Source organism: Trichechus manatus, unplaced genomic scaffold, assembly GCF_000243295.1.
Source record: "Trichechus manatus latirostris isolate Lorelei unplaced genomic scaffold, TriManLat1.0 scaffold00010, whole genome shotgun sequence".
Taxonomy (NCBI): Eukaryota; Metazoa; Chordata; class Mammalia; order Sirenia; family Trichechidae; genus Trichechus; species Trichechus manatus.
The window spans coordinates 20,047,080-20,069,463 of record NW_004443946.1 but is presented as its reverse complement, the minus strand read 5'-3'; the positions used below and the strand labels follow the sequence as shown (position 1 = coordinate 20,069,463).

General features: G+C 42.0%; 1 protein-coding gene across 1 annotated transcript in view; it reads left to right on the top strand.

Annotated features, from left to right (window-relative positions):
- ZFYVE26 (zinc finger FYVE-type containing 26) overlaps window positions 1–22,384 on the top strand; it is an 88,982-nt gene that overhangs the window by 7,136 nt on the left and 59,462 nt on the right. The window contains exons 4-16 of the mRNA XM_023726312.1: window positions 949–1,038; window positions 2,630–3,152; window positions 4,170–4,300; window positions 4,924–5,088; window positions 5,237–5,325; window positions 6,434–6,597; window positions 9,445–9,648; window positions 11,068–11,679; window positions 11,959–12,063; window positions 14,907–14,975; window positions 15,403–15,554; window positions 18,118–18,319; window positions 19,285–19,548. Of these exons, the coding sequence (XP_023582080.1) occupies window positions 949–1,038; window positions 2,630–3,152; window positions 4,170–4,300; window positions 4,924–5,088; window positions 5,237–5,325; window positions 6,434–6,597; window positions 9,445–9,648; window positions 11,068–11,679; window positions 11,959–12,063; window positions 14,907–14,975; window positions 15,403–15,554; window positions 18,118–18,319; window positions 19,285–19,548 (2,770 nt within the window). The remainder of the gene's footprint in view (window positions 1–948; window positions 1,039–2,629; window positions 3,153–4,169; window positions 4,301–4,923; window positions 5,089–5,236; window positions 5,326–6,433; window positions 6,598–9,444; window positions 9,649–11,067; window positions 11,680–11,958; window positions 12,064–14,906; window positions 14,976–15,402; window positions 15,555–18,117; window positions 18,320–19,284; window positions 19,549–22,384) is intronic.

Here is a 22,384-nt window from a genome sequence, read left to right as displayed (position 1 = left end):
AAGGAGCATTCTGGCTGTACTTCTTCCAAGACAGATTTGTTCGTTCTTCTGGCAGTCCACGGTATATTTGGTATTCTTCACCAACACCATAATTCAAAAGCATCAATTCTTCTTTGGTTTTCCTTATTTATTGTGCAGCTTTTGCATGCATATGAGGCAACTGAAAACACCATGGCTTGGGTCAGGCGCACCTTAGTCGTTAAAGTGACACCTTTGGTTTTTAACCCTTAGTAAAGATGAATTTTAAAAAATATACACCTATGCCACAAAGTTTGTTTAATTTGAAGATTATGGTTGTTGTTAGTTGCTATCTAGTTGATTTCAACTCGTGGCAAACCCATGTATGTACAGTAGAACTGCTCCATAGGGTTTTCAAGGCTGTGACCTTTCGGAAGCAGAGTTCCAGGCCTGTCTTCCAAGGCACCTCTTGGTGTGTTCAAACTGCCAACCTTTTGGCTAGTCTTCAAGCGCTTAACCATTTGTGCCACCATGCAACGCCAAGAAATTAGATATGATTAAAAAAAGTGAAAATAGGGTGCACAGTACTTGGCACATATTAAGAGTTGAATAAACATGAGATCCCTTCTCCTTAGTTTTCTTTTCCAACTGATATGCAAAGAATAATAAATAATGAAAACAGGGGTTTGGACCAAAGGGGGATCGTATTCAGTAACAGAAAAAGTCATGTGGAATGAGTAAATCTTGGAGTTTGTGGCTGATCCGTGTGAACTTTAAATGTCAGTATTCAAGAGAGAGATGGGTCCAAGTTTAGCTGTTATTGTTTATAACAAAAAGTACCTAAAACTATATCCAGGAATTTAGTAGTTAAGAGTACTTTGTAATTGAGAAATAGCAAAAATAAGACTAACTGGAGAGAAATATTTACTTAAAATTTATTAACTAAAGCATATGCCTAATCTCTGTACTCTCTCCTTATGATTCTTCTAGAAATTACTCCCGGCTGTTTTCCGTAGAAAGCTTGAGTTTCTTTTATTGTCAGAAGACCTACAAGGTGACATTCCAGAGGACATCCTCAAGGTGAGAGAGGCCCCTGGAGATGTCTGCCCAGGGTTACAGTCACTCAATGAGCTCAGCTTCCAGGGGCCCAGCAGAGTCAGGTCCTAAAGTTGTTAAATGCACTTTGTTCTCAGGCAAGACCGAGCTAGATAGAGGCCCTTCTGAGGGGAGTTTAGACTTAGGGTAAGTTTATCTGATTTTGAAATTCTTAGAAGTAGGTTGTCCGAAAGTACTAAGTGTAGTTAGGGATTAAAGTTTTTTTGGTTTTTGTTTTCCTTTTCATGTAGAAGGAATACACAACTGTGTTTAAACTAGGCATTTGAATTTTTCACCAATAGATGGAAGGGAATGTGAAAGGAGAAAGGAACTAATGTTTGCTGAATGCCTCTTCTGTAACAGGAGAGGAGGTGCTATACTTAATTCTCATAGCAATCTTCTGGGGTAGATTCAAACTAAGTCTTTACTATATCCATATGGCATATATCCAGTTACTACTTAAGTGCCTGAGGTATGCTCTGAGGTTCAATACTTATTTTCTTTATGACCCTGCCACCCGTTGATGAAAGACATATTTATGGTAGGATAAGATAGGAACTATCACTTGTATTAGGTCAGGGAAGCATGGTCTTGTGATCCGTCTCTGAGACAGTTAGTGAAGAGGGATTCCTGAGCACCGTCTGTAGGCACAGTGGTAAAGTGTGGTATATAACCTACTTCCCTATCCCGTTTCCTCCCTTTGCCCCTACCCTGCAAACCAAATATAGGCTTAGAGATTTATGCCCTTAACAGCTTACAGTCTAGGTGGGGAGGAAGTGCTAATATATGCATAAGATAATTAGGTACTAAACGGTAGGGTATGAATTTTAAGTACTTTAGAAGCTCAGGAAAGAGGGAGAGTTGTGTGTGTTGGAGGTGTTGGGAAAGGTCTTAAGGAAAGATTAGAAATGAGCTAGATCCTAAAGCATGGCTAACCTCTAATTTAGATCAGAAGTTAAAAGCTGGTACGCAATGTTTTAAAAAAAATTGAATTCAGATTCCCTTAGATGGGCGTAATGTCTTATGCCCATTGATTACCTGCCTGGTCTATGAGTTTGTATATCCTGATTTAGATCTACAATGTACATTTTGGAGGCACTGGAGTGGGACTAGCTTGAGCCTAGAGGCCTTGGGCAATTGAGTTAATCTCTCTTTGCCTCAGTTTTCTCAGTTGTAAATTGGGGATAATAATAGTGTCTTTCTCTTAAGGTTATTGTAATGATTCACTGAATTTTTCTGTGTAAAGAGCTTAGAACAGTGTCTAGCACAGAGTAAATACTACAAAAGTATTTGCAACTGCTGCTGTTATATAAACCAAACCAAACCTATTGCCGTTGAGTTGATTCTGACTCATAGCAACCCTATGGGACAGAGTAGAACTGCCCCAGAGTTTCCAGGAAGTGCCTGGTGGATTCGAACTGCCAACCTTTTGGTTCGCAGCCATAGCTCTTAACTAGTACGCCACCAGGATTTCACTATTATATATGTAGGCTAAAAAAGAGGAAAGCATTAAGGCATGCAAGTGATAACATTCTAGACATGCTCACCACCATCCTTCTCTTCATCCTCTCTTTAGGAGCTATACGAGGTGTTCGCACAAGACTCAGTAGACCCTGTGCCTGATGGAAATAGGAAGTGGGAGGGCTGGCCTACTCGGCTCAGCTCAGAAGCTGTCTCTGTGCTCTGGGATCTTCTGAGGCAGGCTCCTCAGCCAGCACAGGCCATGCTGGAGCTCCTGCTCAGGGAGGATGATGGCACCGGCCTCTGTGGCTGGCCTTTGCAGAAGGCACTGGTGGACCTCATTCAGAAGGCACTGAAGGCTTTGCAGGGCCCTGATGCTGGGCCCCCTGGAGTAGCAGATGCCATCTATGGGGCCCTGCGGACTCTATGTTGCCCCGCAGAGCCCCTCGGGGTTGAGTTGCGCCTCCTGTGTGAGGAACTGCTGGAGGCCTGTGGGACCGAGGGGAACCCCTTGCAGGAGGAGCGGCTGCTCGGCTGTCTGCTGCACAAGGCTGGACGAGGCCTGCTATCCCTGTACAGCCATACCTATGCAGAAAAGGCCACAGAAAAGCCACTGAGGGCCACATCCTCGGGAAAAGGTGCGTTCCCTTTCTGCTTCTCCTTGGGTTTAGAGGTTGTCTTTGTTTCCTGGTGCTACTATAACAGAAATACCACAAGTGGTGGCTTTAAAGAACAGAAGTTTATTTTCTCACAGTTTAGGAGGCTAGAATTTCAAATTCAGGGCACTGACTATAGGGGAAGGCTCTCTCTGTTGACTTTAGGGGAAGATCCTTGTCTTTCAGCTTCTGTAGCCTTCAGGTCCTTGGTGATCTTCACGTGTCATCTGTCTTCCCCAATGTGTGCTTCTGTGTCTAATCTGCTCTTTTTATTACTCAGAAAGGATTAGACTTAGGACACATCCTACATTGATATACCTCATTAACATAAAAGAGAAAACCCTATTTCCAAATAGGATTACATGCACAGGTATAGGGGTTAGGATTCCAATACATGTTTTGGAGGCACACAATTCAATCCATAACAGGGATCTATCATTTGGTAATTCTAATATGCCCAACCTCTCTGAAGTTTCTCTGGGCCCATACCCTCCACATTGTGCAAAAAAAATCTAATAGAAGAGACTAAGCAAAAATGGGTAAAGTGTTCTTTTGTAAAAGCACAGATTTTATAATCTAAGATGGTTGTTGATAGTTGCCAATGAATCGATTCTGATTCGTGGTGATCCTATGTGAACAGAGTAGAACTGTTCCATAGGGTTTTCAAAGCTGTGACTTTTCAGAAACAGATCATCAGGCCTGTCTTCCTAGGTGCCTTTGGGTGTGTTCAAACTGCCAACCTTTCATTAGTAGTCAAGCGCTTAACCATTTGTGCAGAGATGGTGGTGATAGGGAAAAAAGTTAAGGTAATAGCAATAGCAGGCAAGAGCTTTCCAGAAGCCACTAAGTGAAGCAAATAGTCTTTAAGATAGAAGTGTAGAAAACCTCGTTTAAGTTTTTAAAAGCACAAGCTCACATGAGTTGATTTTTTAAATGGGTTATAGCTTAGGAAAGAAGAGCTCCTGGTTTACCAGTAACCCCGCCTGGTTTGGTTTTCAGTCTCACTGGATCATCTGGATCCTGAGCGGTCGATGCTAGCTCTGTTCTCCAATCCTGACCCAGCCCAAGCTTGGAAAGTGGCCTATTTCTACTGCCTGAGCAACAACAAGCACTTCCTAGAGCAGATACTGGTAAGACAAGCTTTGTTATTCCCTCTCACAGAAGTACCCAGGGGTTCTCGCCAGGCTTTTTCATGTTCTCATTTCTATCCCACCCACTTATCCAACCCAAAGACATCTAATCAGTGGTGAGTCACTTGATTCTGCCCATCCCACACTCCCTGGAGAAGGAAGACTCTGAGAACCAGTATAATTCATAGTTAGAATTATAGTCATTGTATGTGGATCCTTTGGCAGGAATTAAAATGTTGAAAATGTATAAGCTTTCTGGAGGGTGTGAGGGAGCAAAGACAATGGCAGCAATATGCTGCCTAGCTGAAAGGGGAATTTAATCTAACCTTTTCCTTCCAGATTACAATTGAGCTTCAGTTTAGTTCAATGGGTACTTACTAATCTCATCTTATGTTACATGCACTGTGCTAGGAGCTGGGGTTTCAGCAGAAGTCAGTCCCTGCTTTCAAGGAGCTTACACGCTAGTGTTTTCATGAACATTTATTTTACTCAATGGGCCACTTTTGTGATTGTCAGAAACCTCCCTGCTGTACTGAAGAGCTTTTTACCCCAGTGAGCAACAAGATAGAACTCATTCTTTCTAGTCTACATAACTGCCTATAGCAACTGCTTTTGGCTTGCAGGTGACAGCACTAACACTGTTGAAAGAGGAAGACTTCCCAACCCTTGGCTGCCTGCTAGACAGAGAATTCAGGCCCCTTAGTCGACTGCTCGTGCTTCTGGGCTGGACACACTGCCAGAGCCTAGAGTCGGCTAAGAGGCTGCTGCAGACACTCCACAGCACCCAGGTAACTCTCACTCTTCAGCCTGGGCTCCTCTAGAAAGGAGTGCTGTGGGGCTTTGGGCTTACGCGGAAGACAAGGTCCTGAAGTCGGTCACAGTTTCTGACCCCAGGTGCCTGAGTCAGCATCTGTTTCTTCTCCTCTGTCAACACAGGATCAAGGCTGCAGTAAGCTCCTCAGGGATGCCTGTGATGGGTTGTGGGCTCACCTAGAGGTCCTGGAGTGGTGTGTACAGCAGAGCAGGTAAGGCTCTGTGCATCCAGCTCCCTTTTGCCTTTGGGTGTGTTTGAACTTACACTCCCCATGTGTGGCCATTTCAAGACATCTTTACATAAATGTTTTAGGTTGACAATGTTGACCAGCAGCTAATAATTATTCTAGCTGTTAAACTAGGAAACAAATACAAGGAATGATTGTTGTCACCGTAGCCATAAGGTTATAACCAGAGGAGCATCCTGAAGGATGACAATGCTAACAAAGAACAATAGCTCACATTTCCTGAGCCCTTACTATATGCCAGGCATTGCTCTAAGCCCTTTACATGGATGATTTCACTGAAACCTCACAGTAATCCTGTGGGGTAGATACCAGTGTTATCCTCATCTTGAAGGTGGGGCAACTGAAGCCCAGGGATGTTAAATAACTTGCCCAAAGTGACACAGCTAGTAAATGGAGTCCACATTCTTCACAAAAACCAAACCACATCCATTGCCGTCGAGTGGATTCCAACTCATAGCGACCCTGTAACACAGAATAGAACTCCATAGGATTTCCCAAGAGCACCTGGTGGATTGGAACTGCCAGCCTTTTGGTTAGCAGCCGTAGCTCTTAACCACTACGCCACCTTCTTAGCCTATGTTATACTGGATCACACTTTTCAGTCAACAAATGCTTATTGAGAAGTGTACCAGGCCCTGAGTTTCCCTGAAAACTAGCCTTAGATCTGGGTTCTTATTTTGTTCCTCACTCACCTCACCAGCACTTCCTAAAGTAGAGTAGACAGAGGAGGAAGTTGTGAGGGTCCCTTACTTAAAGTAAAACCAGAGAAGATTCTGTTAGCTCAAAGCTAGAAAGACTGTAGACATTAGGAAGCTTAATCTACAGGTGCTTTCTTGACCCTGCTCACCAGAAAGGCCCTTTCTAGACAAGTAGAGCTAAGTTAATGGATATACTTCTTTTAGGGTAAATAAATGTCATGCTCCATGCCAGACCAATGAAAATTTAGTATTTGGGGAAGTGAAATCTATGCTGTCCTGGACCAGACTAAAAGAACAAGAAGGAATAGAGATTGGTTTCTCAGTGCAATTATATAAACCACCTTCCTGTCCATCCTCCCAACTTTCCCTTTCAGCAACCCCATACCAAAGAGAGATCTCTTGTGTCATTTACACGGTGGAGACAGCCACTCAGTGCTCTACTCTCTCCATCACCTCACAAACCTTCCAGCCCTCAGGGAGGAAGATGTTCTCAAGCTCTTACAGAAGGTGCCCGCCAAGGATCCCCAGCAAGAGCATGGTGAGTTGGCGATGGAGTGACTTGGACAGGATTCGCTCTTAAAACAATCTTGCCGTTGTTTCTTACAACGTAGGATTTATCTAGATGTGATTTCTGGAACATATCATGACGGTAGTCCACTAGTTGTCCTCTGAGTTGGCGCTGTTGGCCCCAATCAGATTACGGAATGTAGGAGCATTTCTCTTCTTTCTTGGTGAGTTGTAGGAAATCCCATGGACACAATTACCCCTCACTGTCCTCATGGAACCATCTGAGGAACCACTAACTTACACTGTTTCCAATTAAACAGTTAGGAACTGCCTCCTGCATTCACAGCATTGTCGCTGTCAGTGTTTATGGAAATTCTTATTGAGTCTCTCCATGCTTCACATTTTGGACCTTCTCCCCACCTCCACATCTCTTCATACTCTATTGAACAAATAAAGGGGTTTAAAAGAAAGACTTGCCTGAAACAACAACAAAGCCTTGTTTTAACTTCAGTTCTTTACTTCAAATTAGTAGGCTTTTTCTTTTTGCTCTCAACAATTGTTATCATAGTGTAGTTACAACCTGCCACACAGGCCAGAAACGGTTGCCTTTGAGAGAAACAAACTTTCTCACATGGCAGCAGGGGCTTCCCAGCCTGGGTGTTGCTTTGATTTACTTTTAAAAAGGACCTACCACTAATTGGAAAGCCAGTGTAATTAAACTCCATATTTTTTTCTGGAAAGATAGGCAGCTTGTTTAGCAGCCTTCTTACAGGAGCTGGAACTCTAGCTACAAGTACCAAAGCCCTCCAAAGAAGAATTTTAAATATGACCCCTGTTGACCCACCAGGACACAATTTAGAACCTGAGATTTTAAAAGGCGAAGAGGGACAGTTGTAGAGCTGGGACTAGAGGGAAGCAAGAGAGGCAGCTAGGGTGCAAAATTAAAGGAAGCATGTGCTCTCGGGGTCTTGCAAGTGCTTGCAAGTCTTGGCCCTGGGCAGTAAAGCCATAGAGGTCAGGGGCATAGAACAGTATTGATCTTGTTCTGCTTACTGCCTTGACCCTGGCAAGACTGAGCTTCCTGAAAGTCTTATGCATAAACAGGTTCATTACAACATGATAATAGCAAAGCATCTCTAGCTACTCCATTGCCTTGCAATAGGGGATTTGGTTCAGTAAGCAACAGGGTGTTTATTCAGTGGAATGATACGCAGCCATCAGAAATTTAGTTTATAAAGACACATAATCAAGTTTGTACTTTAAGATTTTTAAGAAATAGAAAAATTAAATTGTGTATAAATGTCATTACATTCAAGTTAAACACACACAAACACAGAAAACTATGGAAAGGGATAAACCAGAATCTAACAGTGGTTGGGTTTAGCTGGTTGAATTATGGGTGATTTTTTTTTTTTCTACTTTTTGCTTTACTACATTTAGTGCTTTTTTCTTTGATGAGCAGGTAGTGCTTTTGTTATGGAAAGAATTAGGGCCAGATTAAGATCTTTAGAAAACCTGTGCACTACAAAGATGATGGTGCCCTCCCTTCCCACTAAAATTCAAAATTACAGAAAGAGAATTTCTAAATTATAAAAGAAGTATAAAGAATTTCAACAGAGTCTGTGGTTTTTCCCACGATGTCTGATTTAGTGCTTTCTTAAAAATATCAAATATTTAATCTTTGTGCCATTGTTACTTGTCTAAACACATTTTAAGCTTTTGCCTTTTGGATAATCTGGTACTAGGTAGACTAAACGTTTACTTTGAGTTTTAATTTTTTAAAAATGAAAGAAATGTATTTTAAGGAATATAAGCAAGTAGAAAAATCAAATTCTGCTTTTCACTTCTCTGCCACTTCTATTCTGATACCAGCTGACTCTAACCCCTGGAGCTAGGTAAGAGCTCACAAGTTAAAAGCACAGTCATCCAGACTGCTAAGTCTGCTCGAGACTTCAGATGCCAGCCATAAGCTTGGGAATCCCCCAAGCACCCTCACTTCTCACCTGCTGACTACAAATTCGGGGGTTCCCTCTACTCCCTCAGGATATCAGCCATAAGCTTAGCAGTGTCCGGCCCCCCTCACTTCTGACCTGCTGACTCCCATTGCTCCCTTGAGTTTCATAATTCATTAGAACAACTCACAGTGATATCATTATTATTAGTTTTATTGTATCAAAAAGGATACAAATGAAAGCTGCATATAGTGAAATCTGGGAGGGTTCCCTAGACTTTTTGGAATACGGAAGCTTCCCCACATGAAGCTTTCATATCCCAAAAAGGAGTGTGCTACTTTCCTACGTGTGTTACATCTTTCACCAACCGGGAATCTCATGGAACTTCCATGCCCAGAGTCTTTATTCCATCCTCATTGCAGTCAAAGGTTGATTGAATTATATCCCCCATCCCTCTCATTCCTGAACTCTGCTGACATCACTGGTGGTCTTTCTGTCCTGGCCATCTCCCACCTGAACTACCTCATTAGCATAAATCCTCAGGCTTGGTCTGGAAACCTCATCAAAGACACTTCAATCACTGGGTAAATCCCAAGGTTTTAGAGAGTATCTCTTAGGAACCAAGGACAAAGGCCAAATTCTCTGGTAAAGTTAAACTCACAATCAGGAAATAACTTGTTGAATGGCTGTGGGGCCTATGTTGAATAGACTTGTAGAGGCGAGGGGGAAAAGAAATGGAGGGAACTAAAAGTTGATGTTCACTGCAGGAGAAGCCTGGTAGGGAAGCATATCAAACTGACAGATGAGAAAGGGTGAGAACACTTAGCGCCCCCACAAGAGTAGCATCTCTTTGCTTCAGCTATATTTGCAGCCGATGCCTGGAAGAATCATCTCTGAAACTCTGCCTGCTTCTCTCTGCAATTCAGGTTCAGCTGATGCCCCATTCCCTGACCACCTGGGCCAGTGTCAGAACTTAACACTCTACCAGGGGTTCTGTGCCATGAAGTATGCCATCTATGCCCTCTGCGTGAGTTCGCACCAGCACTCCCAGTGCCAGGACTGCAGAGAGGGTCCCTCTAAGGACCTGGCCTCGGCCGCTGAGCCAGTGAACGACTTGCTCTCCTCCCCAGGTACAGCTCTTCTACCCCTCCCTGCTATGAGCTCGCTGGTAACAACCTATCCGGGTGAGTGCTTAGTGTGATAACCCTTTCCCACCAGGATTCAGGGCAGGCTTGATTTTATTATGCCCAGGAATAATTTCATCCCATTTACCAGCCTCTGTGAACCAAAGAGATATAGAGAAAGCAAGTGATTTGCTTCAGTTCTAATGGAGTTTGGTCATCTAGTACAGTATTTTCTAAATGCTTTTTTTTTTTTAATACAATAAGAAAAATATTTCACATCACTCTACAGCTTCACCTACATACTATATGAGTATATGTGTATATATGGGAACACTAGTGGCGCAGTGGTTAAGAGCTCGGCTGCTAACCAAAAGGTCAGCTCTTTGAATCCACCAGCAGCTCCTTGGAAACTCTACGGGACAGTTCTGCTCTGTCCTATAGGGTCACTATGAATCAGAATCAACTCAATGGCAACTGGTTTGGTTTGGTTTTGGTTGTGTGTGTGTGTGTGTGTGTGTGTGTGTGTGTGTGTGTGATCTACATATGTTATCTATAAACTGAAACTAAATTTTAGGAAACAGTACTTCCCTTTCCAAATGGAGCATACTCTTGATTACTTTTCTGTTCTATTCCATTTTATTAAATCAATTTCGTGCGTTCCAGCCCACAGTGTGAAAAATACCAACCTAATGTCCTGTCTTCTCTCATTTTTTTTTATAACTTGTAATTCCATAACTTGTCTTCTGTGACTCGTGGTCAGTTCTCTCTCCCTTCTGTCTTTGAAATAGACCTTCACCTCTGAGCATGGTCATCTCTCACCTAGTATTTCTAAAGACATCTAGGTAGCCAGTGATATGCTTTAGAGTATCAATGAGTGAAAATAGAATTGAGGAGCAAAGAGTCTCCATGCTACCTTTATTCCAGGAACTGAAATATGGAGTACTTGTCACAGATGAGGAGTAATGTAATATTAAACAAGTTGAGACAAAATAATGAATGTTCAGTCAGTTGTACTTTTTAGTTAAAACCCACTGCCATCAAGTCAATTCCAACTCATAGTGACTCCTTAGGGTTTCCGAGGCTGTTAATCTCTACGGAGCAGACTGCCACATCTTTCTCCCACGGAGCCGCTGGTGGTGTCAAACGGCCAAGCTTTTGGTTAGCAGTTCATCACTTTAACCACTGCGCCACTAGGGCTCCATGTACTTTTAGTTAAGGTAGCGAAACTCTTCTGCGAAGAGACATGGCTGAACAGTCCCTGGGCTACAAATCTCTTATTCTTCTGACTGTAACCCCAGTAGCCTTAGTTATTATAAAATATAAATGGGTTAAAGTTGCGTGAATGTTTGAGTCTGGCAAGTAATGTTTCTAATGTTTGCATTCTCTCACTTTTCTTTCTCTGGCCTCTTATACATACTTCTTTAGGTGCTTCAAATCTCTTCTCAACATACCTGGCCAGATGTCAACAGTATCTGTGCAGTATCCCTGACTCTTTGTGCCTGGAACTCCTGGAAAACATCTTCTCGTTGCTCCTTATCACCTCTGCTGATCTTCATCCAGAGCCTCACCTACCTGAGGACTATGCTGAGGATGATGACGTTGAGGGGAACGGCCCCTTGGGCTTGAGGTCCCCGTCAGAGAGCTCTCAGCACACATCTCAGCCCGAGAGGAAATCAGAACAGGGTTTTCTGGGAGTTCCCAGAAGCCTTGCTTATACACTTCCAGGCTGTCTGAAGGCAGAGCCAAAAGACAGTTACCCAGGGCCCCATGGGCACAGCTTTTTGGACCTGAAGCACTTTACCATTGGCATCAGTGGATTCCTGGCTGATGAATTTGCAACGGGGGCCTTCCTCAGGCTTCTCCAGGAGCAGCTGGATGAGATCAGCAGCCACAACCCACCTGAGAAGCCAAAGCTGCTAGAAGGCCAGAGCTGCTCAGGAAGCAGAGATGGGCTGCAGAGCCGCCTGCATCGATTTTCCAAGGTTCTCTCTGAGGCCCAGTGGAGATACAAGGTGGTAACAAGCAACCAGGGCTCAGGTGAGAGAGGGAGCATCATCCTCACAGCTGGTGGGTCCAGACAGTGGGGAGGGAACAGATCCCACCACAAATGTGGGAGAAAGCGAGGAGTGCATGGGAGTCACCCCATAACTGAGGGCACATCATAGCAGCCAGTATCAGAATACAAGGCTATTGCTCCATGCCTCAGAGCCCAGTCCAAGGCTTCCCCTTTCTACCTGGAAGAAGGGTCTATCAGGAGAAGGGTCAAATAAAAGTCTGTCACTCTCCTATATGACCCCATTGGGTTTACTGTTTCAGAGGGGCATCTGACACCCTCCCGAAGATACCAACCCATTGCCACACAGCACCCCAGTCTCCGCCAGGGTCGTCGGACAAGAAGGAGCCGGGCAGATAAGCTGAAGAGCTCTCTCCTCTCATCTTGTTTCCATGCACCAGGCAAGTGGTATATTGTCAGATGTCTAATTTTTTTTTAACATAAACCACATGGTCAAAACAAGCGAACAAAAGCGATGTAAGATTATTCTAGTCTTGCTCCCCAAGGTAACCCCTGTTAATAGTTTCTTATATATCCTCCCAGAAATTTTTCATGCAATACAATAAACATATATATCCTTTCACACATATAGATGCGTTTTACTATATGTACCGAGAACTTCAACTTGCTTTTTTCAGTTATAGCCTTTAATATGTATAGATATATCATACTATGCATTGAGAATTTACTTTTCTCACTGATCATTTTAAAGGCTACTTGCTGTTCCATTGTCATATATACCCTGTTTATATGGACGTTTAAGTTGTCTCCAGGTTTTTTCCTATCATAACAATGCTATAGTAAACAGCCTTGTACACATCTGTGAATACTCATGTGAGTACATCTGTAGGACATGTTTCTAGTAGTAAAATTGTTAAGTCGAAGGTATGTGGACATAAAACATAGACGTTACCGAGTTGCCTAAAAACGAATGAATAATTTATATTCCCACCAACTGTGTAGGAGTGCCTATTTGCACCTACATTCATCAACAATGAGTAGTATCAGATTTTTAAAAATCTTTGCCAATACTATTAGATGAAAAATGGTATGTTATTGCTTTAATACTTTTTTTTTTGTTTAGGTTGATTGAAATTGTCTTTTCATGTATTTATTTGCCATTAATATTTTTCTGAGCATCCGTTCATGTTCAAGGTCAATTTTTCTTTTCATTTCATCTTTCTTTTTGAATTTTAAGATGCTCTTTATATATTAAGGAAAATATTTTTACCTTATGTGCTACAAGTTTTTTTTTCTTCTTTTTTGTTTTTTGACTCTGTTCACAAGCTTTTCTTAGAGTGGTTAAATACAAGAGTATTACACAGAAGTATTAAATGTGTAGGTAGTGAAATTTCCATTATAGCTTTTGATGCCTGCCTTTTAAATAGCTAAAAGGCAAACATCAAAAGCCACAATTAATAAGGAATTACTTATTAATTAACATAGGAATTAATAAGGGGTTCCTATGTGCTTAACAGTAGTAGGTATCTTGAATGAGATGAATGAGGTGTAAATCAGGCCCTCGCCTTCAAAGAATTCAAAATTTACTGCATAGACAGCATACGTAAAAAAATTAAACTGACTGGCCTGACACAGACTGGAGAAACCCCAAGGGTATGGCCCCTGGACACCCTTTTAGCTCAGTAATGAATTCACTTCCCAGGTTCACCCAAAGATTAAACAGCCTTATAAAACAGAACCAGACTAATGGGGCACAACAGCCCAGGGACAAGGACTAAAAGGCAGGAGGGGACAGGAAAGCTGGTAATAGGGAACCCAAGGTCAAGAAGGGAGAGTGTTGACATGTCCTGGGGTTGTTAACCAATGTCATAAAACAATACGTGTACTGTTTAACGAGAAACTATTTGTTCTGTAAACCTTCATCTAAAGTACAATAAAAAAAATAAAAACCAGCCAAAAAAAAAAAAAATTAAACTGAATGGAAGCGTTGCCTGAAAAACAGAAGAAATTTCTTAAAAGGAGAGCTCAGTACCAAACGAAACACTTTGAATCTTGGACGTAATATGTTTAGTGCAAATAGAAGGGAAAACTGCCTCAAAGGACAGGTAATCTAATGGGATTAATGCATATAATATAATATTAAAGCCAAAAGGAACCCAAGACATCATAATTATTGATTAGTTAACTAATTGGAATATTTAATTATTCATTGGACACACAGTTATTGAGTGTAAGTATGTGTCAGGCACTGTGATTGGTGCTGAAGGTACAATGATGAGCAAAACTGAAAAAAAAAAAAGAGCGATCAGTGTGTCCTACAAAAGTCAGGGGAACAGACTTCATGGAGGAGTTGACTTGTGACCTTAGTGTAGAAGAATGAGTAGGATGTAGCTGAGTTGCAACAAGAAAGGCAAGCATACTGGGTAGGGTGGTGGATGTCATGAGAAAAACTCGGAAAAACATCAAGGCTGAGTTGCTGAGGCTCTTAAGCTGCTAAATTAATTGGTTTGGGTCAAAAGGCATAGTTTGCATCCACTTGACCATACAGCCCAAGAAAGTGTTGTTCATCATCTCTTTCCTACAGATGTCCATTCCTTCTAAAAGATACTGCAGATGGGCTCAGTTCACCAAACAGCGGAGGGCTATGAGGAAACACAGTGAGCAAGGGACTCCTTTCCACAGGCTGATCTAGCCCTCAAATGACCACACTAAGGGATAGCAAGTCACCATTCGCAAACCCAGGACTCCAGGAGAGCAGGTGTTAGGGAGAAGCATTTCTTTCCGGGCTTTAAATACTGTGGTCTTTGGTGGACCAAGCCTTATACTTTGATTCCCTACCTTTTCATGTATGAGGACACCTTTTTCTATGTCAGAAAAGTTTGTGACCCTCCTTTACACCCTACTACTTTCTAGTCATAATAGATGTGCTGTTATTTTTTCAGAATACTGACAGTGCTTAGTGAGCAGATGGGGGTCGCTGACCCCTAGAAGTAACTTGAAAGCCCTGGGACTCCGACACCCACAGATTGGTAACCACTGGTATAGGCTTCTACTTGAATGAGCACTTGGGCCACACCAAGCCCACCCTTCACCTGTGATTTATAGGAACTTCCATGTTGCTGCAGGAGGAGCAGCAAGTGTAGCGGTTACCATGGTTCTCTCACTCTCAAACTACCTAGACCTTGGCTTTCAAGCCAGCTTTGCACTTTCTACACTGATTCATTTTCTCTCTTCTTTTTAATACCTCTAGATGGCCAAGACAGAGGTTCCAACCCATCCCTGGAAAGTACAAGTAGTGAACTGAGCACAAGTACATCAGGTATGAGGGTTCCAACCAGCTGCCAACTTTAAGCAGCTTTGCCTTCACAAAGAGTTGCCATACACCATGATGTAAAAACCAGGACTGAGCAGTTCATTCTGTGTTTAAGACGGTTGGTTGATTCTGCAGATGGCCTAGCAGATTTCAGCTGGAAAAAGGGAAATGGCTCTTTCACATCAATTGAGTTACCCCTCAGCAGAGAGAATCAGAGGTGAATGCCCAAGGAAGGTTGTTGGTACTCAGAGTTTTATATTCAAAGAGGATAGCTTTGGTTTGCCCCTTCACTTGAGGAAAACATAAAGACCTGTTTACAGACCTTTTAAAGAAGAACTTTGATGAGATAAGAGTTTGGTGGGAGGTGACAGGGGATAGTTTTTCCTCAATTCTTATTGCCTCCCTGGCCTCCCACATTCTTGTGTCCCAACAGAGGGGAGTCTGAGCACTGTATCTGGGTGGAAAGAGCTGGATGGCCGGTTGCAGCCCCAACCTCAGAGTTCACTCATCCCCATGATGTTCTCCCCACCCGAGTCACTGCTGGCATCCTGCATCCTCCGGGGGAACTTTGCAGAAGCCCATCAGGTGAGGGGAGCATTTGTGTTGAGGTGTTGGGAACTGAGAGTATGAGGGAGCTTAGGCTGAACCTTGTCATGGTAAAGAATGGTAAATCAGCCCCTAGCTAGCTGTTGCCCAGTAGGCCTCAGGTGAAGCTAAGATGCATTGGCAACCCGTGCTACTCAGGAGCACTTGGGTGGCAACATCCTAGCAGGAGAAGCAGGAGGGAGTTTCCATATGTGACCCAATCCTTAGCACTGTGGATTTAGAGACCCAGCCTGGAGGAGATTCAAGATGTTGAATTTGTTTGTTTTCTTAACATAAAACAATGTTTTAACAAGATAAAAGAAAATATTCAGCCACAATCTTACCACTTTAAAAGAAACTAAAATATTTTTGTCTCTTTCTTCCTACTCTTTCTCTGAATACTTGTATTTTTATGTGGTTAAAAATCATGGTGCAATTTTCAATAATAAATAGAATGTCAGTTCAGTATACAAAAATTATTGGGAGCCAGCAAACTAGAATATTCATGTTGTATAGGGAAAAAAAATGGAGCCCTGGTGGTGCAGTGGTTAACAGCTCAGCTGCTAACCAAAAGGTCAGCAGTTCAAATCCACCATCCGCTCCTTGGAAACCCTATGGGGCAGTTCTACTCTGACCTGTAGGGTTGCTATGAGTGAGAATTGACTCCATCATAACACCTTTAGTTGTTTGTTTGTTTTATAGGAAAAACAGCACTGGAATAGAAATCAGAAAGACTCTTACCCACTCTAAGCTTCAATATCCTCCTTTTCGAATTGCAGCTAAATGTGATACCTGATTTTCCTACCTCATGGGAATGTGAAGAGGATTATGTAAAAACTCTGAGAAATACAAGAATCTTCAATTGCTTAAATTTAATAGCATAGAAGCCTATTATTTCTATGTTTACAACTCTCTTGGTACGTGTTATGACACATGCTGGTCCCTTAGCATGTGGGTCAGGATTTTTCTTTCCTATGAATTTTTTGAGGAATAAATCTAGGTGAAATCTAGGTGATGAGATAATTTTTCCTTAACTTCCTCTGGTCATTTTAAATCCTGTACTTTAATAATAATGATAATTGTGATCCTCTGGGAAGATAGGACCCTTGCCAGCCTTTCCTACGTCCAAATCCAGAGGAAGTAGGCAAAGAGTCCTCCGATGCTTACTCCTAAATATTCTCCACTCCTCTTCACCTCCTTGGGCCTTGGTTTGTTGTCGTTTTTAATAAAAGCTTCCTTTTTTAACTTGGTTTTAGAATAAGTTGTGCATATTATAAGAAAATAACAAAATACGTAAACAAGGAAATAAAATTACTTTTAACCCTGTCATCTGGAACAGCCGATATTAATGATGTCGTATATTTTTGGTCAAGGAGCCCTGGTGGTGCAGTGGTTAAGCACTTGGTTGCTAATCAAAAGATCAGTGGTTTAAACCCACCAGCGGCTCTGCAGGAGAAAAGACCTGGCGATCTGCTCACATAAAGATTATAGCCTTGGAAACCATATATGAAGCAGTTCTACTCTGTCCTGTAGGGTCGCTATGAGTCAGAATCGACTTGACGGCACATAACAACTTATTTTTTGTCAATCTTTTTCCAAACTATATATGACTCATATATCTAAGATTATTCTGAATTTAACACTTTATATCCTTCCTTTTTTACATTATACTACAAGCATTAGCCTTGTAACTTTGATTTTAGTGACCTTACAATAATTTGATCAAGTAGCTGCCCTAACCATTCCCTTGTTACTGAACATTTAGATTCTTTCAGCCTTGTAATAAATAGTGCCAAGATGATCACCTTTAAGCATTAAACCTTTTGAATTATTTCCTTAAGAAAGTTTCTCATAAAATGACTGGATCAAAGGATATAAACATTTTTAAAGCTTTATGGATTGTCAAATTGATTTTCAAAATAGGTTGTAGCAGTTAATTCTACCACCGTTCCCTGAGATTTAATTTTTATGCTTTGTTACTGTGATAGATACAAAATGGTATTAATGTTACTTAAATTCCTTGGATTACTGGTGAGGGAAAACAATTTTTCATATATGTATGTATTGTTGTGTGCCGTTGATTCGATTCTGACCCATAAGGACCCTATATGACAAAGTAGAACTGTCCCATAGGGTTTGTTAGGCTGTAATCTTTACAGGAGCAAATCCCTAGGTCTTGGCTGCCATGGAGCAGTTGGTGGGTTTGAACCTTTAACCTTTCAGTTAGCAGCTGAAAACTTAACCATTGCGCCACCAAGTATATGTATTAGTCATATGTATTTCTTCTTTTAAATTGTCCACATCTTTTGCCTATTTTCTACTGAGCCTTTGGTAGTTTTTTTTACTGGCTTTTATGATTTCTTTTGTATTTAATCTGTTCTTCTAACATTCGGTGCTCTCCATTCCCTACAAACAGATGTCTTAGGACCATAGTCTAATGATTGGCAAGATCTCACACCTCTAGAACCTGTTATCATTGAGTCAATTCCGACTCATAGCGATTTCCCCAACTCACTGGGCACACCACAGGCCAACCCACACTCCTGGCTCTCTCCCATGACAGGTGGTGTTCACGTTCAACCTGAAGTCCTCGCCCAGCTCAGGAGAACTGATATTCATGGAGCGCTACCAAGAGGTGATCCAGGAGCTGGCCCGAGTAGAGCACGAGATTGAAAACCAGAACTCAGATGGGGGTACCGGCACCATTTGGAGAACGGGCAGTAGCCGCTCAACTCTACAGGCCATTGGCAGTGCTGCGGCAGCAGGTCAGGCTTTCCTGCTGCCACTGTAGGTGGTGAGGTAGCTGGGGGAGAGGGTATGAGGAGAGAAACCTCCTAAATCATAGGCTTACCATGAAAGTAAGCAGACATCCAAAGCAGGACACCTATTCTGAAGAAGAGGAATCCTGGCACGTTCTTAGTAGTTTTCTAGCTGCGCTCACCCTCCTTGACCATGCTGTTCACATACCTGCCACTTGAGTAACTCCACTGAGCTTGTCCTGTGTGACTTAACTGAGGAACATGAATGCTATTTCAACCTGTGTTGTGGTGGGCACTATACTGGGCTTCAGGAAATGGTTAGGATTTTATATCCTTCCCATACAGTTATTCAGAGATAAAGCGTATTATTCTACTTTTCCGTAAAGAAGTTGTGTGTTCATATGTATGGGGTGAGAGTCACAGGTCTCAATTCCCAATCCTGGCTGTTCTGCAACAAAGTCATTCTCATCCTTTCATTACGTCTGGCAGTGTAATCTGGCCCCGCATTTTCCCATCTCTTACTTTTCTAGGCTCTATGTGTCAAGTTTACCGTCACACATTGCTTCTGATATATTCCCCTGGAAATTTACTTTGCCTAGTCTAGAGAATATGTGCACATCTTTTTGTTTTTGTTATAAATGGGCTCTTACTACAAATACAGTTAACTGCTTTGCCTTTTTAGCAATTTATTTTAGAGATCTTTTTGATTAGCACACTCAGGTCCATGTCTTTCTTTCTCAACCTGCTTTTGGATCCCATTAGAACCCTCATTCATCTTGACCATCTTAAGTTTCTCTTGGTCTCCCTTTCCATTCTATTGTTTTGATGCTGTAAGAGTGGGCTTTAATGATGCTACAGGACATATTCTGTGGAGAGGAACTGCAAACATTTTAAAAATAACCATTTTTCATAATAAAAGTAGTTAGAATCATTTTAACCCCTTGCTTTTTATTCCACTGCTGGGTTTCTAGGCATGGTATTTTATTCCATATCTGATGTGACCGACAAGCTACTCAGCACCTCTGGAGACTCCATCCCCACACTCCAAGAGGACTTTTGGATAAGCAGCACTCTGGTGGAGCCCACTGATCCCCTGAAGGAAGTTCTGGAAGACCTCAGTCCCCCTGCCATGGCTGCCTTTGACCTAGCTTGCACTCGGTGCCAGCTCTGGAAAACCTGCAAACAACTCTTGGAAACAGCCGAACGGCGTCTGAACAACAGCCTTGAGAGCCGGGGTGAGTGTGCTTCTTTATTTAGCTTTGTCCCTTAATCCTCAAGTGAGGAAGTGCAGTTCCAAGAGACTTGATAAGCTGTGTGAGACGAAAGGAGTTAGGGGGAGAGGAAGAAAGGACTAGTGGTTAAATGTCTTCAAGTCTAATCTGATAATATAAACGTAGTCTGTGTTGAGAGTCTCACCTTCTTAATAGATACAGCAATCTCCAGTCATTTGGGGAAATTCTTTTCTGGTTTACAGATAAATTCAAGGAAGAAATACATATTCAAAAATCGTATAAATGCAAATTGTGCCCCTAGACTACATGCCACCTCCTGGGTAGACCCCACTTAACCTAAAACCTGGGACAGTCTTGGAAAACTGAGTGACTCATAGTTGGAGAAAGGATGGTACCTTGAGGATAATAATCTCCCACAATGTGTGTATGTTAATTCTTACAAGAATCAGGGTGTCTAAAGATAGAATTAGGCAAAGTTCCAATCCCAAGCCATCCTTAATACATGTGCCAAGCATTGGAAGGATCTGAGTAGTGAGGGAGAAAGGAACATGCTCTGCCTCAGTACTATGGGGGTGGGGGTGGAGGAATGGTGAATACGTTGTGAGGTTGTGATATGAGTAGCCTGTTATGTCAGGGGTATTGTAGGCAGGGGGTGGCCTGCATGATCAGAAATGTAATAACTACAGTGCTTCCTGTGTGCCAGGCACTGAACTAAGCACTTTTTACATAATACTTCACTTGATACTCCGAGTACCCCTATGTGAAAGGTGACTGTTATTATCCCCATTTTTCAGATGAGGAAACTAAGACACAGAGAGGTTACGTAACTTGCCCAAGATCACAAAGCAAGTATGTAGCAGGGCTGGGATTCAAACGCAGGCAGTTTGGTTTCAGCAGCTGCATTCTGAACCTGCAATGAATTGAGCAGGTTCACTGATTTGCTAGGATAACTCACAGGACTCATTATTTGGTGCTACTCAGAGCTAAGATTTATTACAGTGAAAACATATAGAGAAAATTAGCAAGGGAAAAAGGCTTATGGGACAAAGTCCAGAAGAAACCAAGTGCAAGCTTCCATGAATCCTCTCGCCGTGGGGTCACACAGGATGCACTTACTTCCTCCAGCACTGAATTGTGACAACACATGTGAAATATTCACCAGGGGAGCTCATTAGGCACTCAGTGCCCAACGTTTTTATTGAAGGCTGGTCATATAGGCACTCTGCCTAGCAACTACCAAAATTCCAGAATGAAGGCAGGTGTTCAACGTAAACCACATCGTTTGCACAAGTGTTTAGGCACAGTGAGTCACTTTATCATTTAGGGCATGTTCTAGATCAGTGTAGGGAGCTGTTTAGTAGTCAAGTTCCCAGATACCATAAGGGCCAATCTTACAAGCAGGCCTTTCTAAAGATAGCAGGCTCAGACCTCTGACGTTAACTCTCTGCTACACACCCCTTCAATCACTTCTGAGCAGTTGGTTAAAATATCCTTTAATGTTCACATTGTTGTTCTTGTTGTTAGGTGCTGTCAAATCGGTTCCTACTCATAGCAACCCTATGTACAACAGAGCGAAACACTGCCAAGTCCTGCGCCATCCTCACAATCCTTGTTATGTTTGAGCCTGTTGTTGCAGCCACTGTGTCAGTCCATCTCATTTAGGATCTTCCTCTTTTTTGCTGATGCTCTACTTTACCAAGCATGATGTCCTTCTCCAAGGATTGGTCCTTCCTAATAACATGTCCAAAGTACATGAGACAAAATCTTGCCATCCTTGCTTCTAAGGAGATTCTGGCCGTCCTTTTTTTTTTTGTTTTTTTAATTTGTGTTGCCACCTTTATTGAATATTAAATTTTTGAGATCTATATTCTTTCTATTGGTCTTTGATAACACCTATAATATTGATAACATTTATAATATTTCTAATAACATTTATAATATTCATGACAGTTATATCTCCTTTCAGTGCTTGCACTTATTTCTTATTTTTTCTAACAGCATTGGCCAGGCTCTCCACTGATATGACAAATATTTGCAATATTAGCAAGAATCCTTATTTTCTTTCCAATTTAAAGGGAAGGTGCCTAAAGATTCATGAATACATATACCATTTGCCCGAAGATTTTGACATAAGATCTTTCATATGTTCAGTAAATTCCCTTCTCTTCCTAACACGCTATTAGACTGGGTTTTCTAGTTTTATTTGAGATTTTGGCATACACATACAGAGGATGTGAGGATGGCACAGGACTGGGCAGTGTTTCACTTCGCTGTACCTAGGGTCACCACAAGTTTGAAACTAACCTGACGGCACACAACAACACATACAGAGGCAATATGGCCTATTATTTTCTGTTTTTTATTGTTCTTGAAATCAAGATAACACTAACCTCCTAAAATCAGGCAGCTATTACACTTCCTCTGTTTTCTGGAACAACTTGTGTAAGACAGGAATTAACTGTTTTTTCAAAGGTTGCTAGATCTAAGGTGACTGTTTATCTATAATTCACATAACCAGAACACATTAGAGAATAAAAAGGAGCATTATTAATAATCACGTCAGGGCCAAAAAGAGTGAACAAGGACTATTCTCAGCAAAACAAACTAGAATTCAATGTTAATATTTTAAGAGTCTGGAACTTAGTGGAGAAGCCTGTCAGTAGCATTTCAGTGGCTTCATACTTAGTTGTGTATTTAGGTTTATATTTCTCCGAGGTATTTTTCAAATTTATTATGCATATTTGCTCATCATGCTGTTGTTGTTGGGTTCCATTGAGTCGTTTCTGACCCACAGCAACCCCACGCACAACAGAACAAAACACTGCCCAGTCCTGCACCA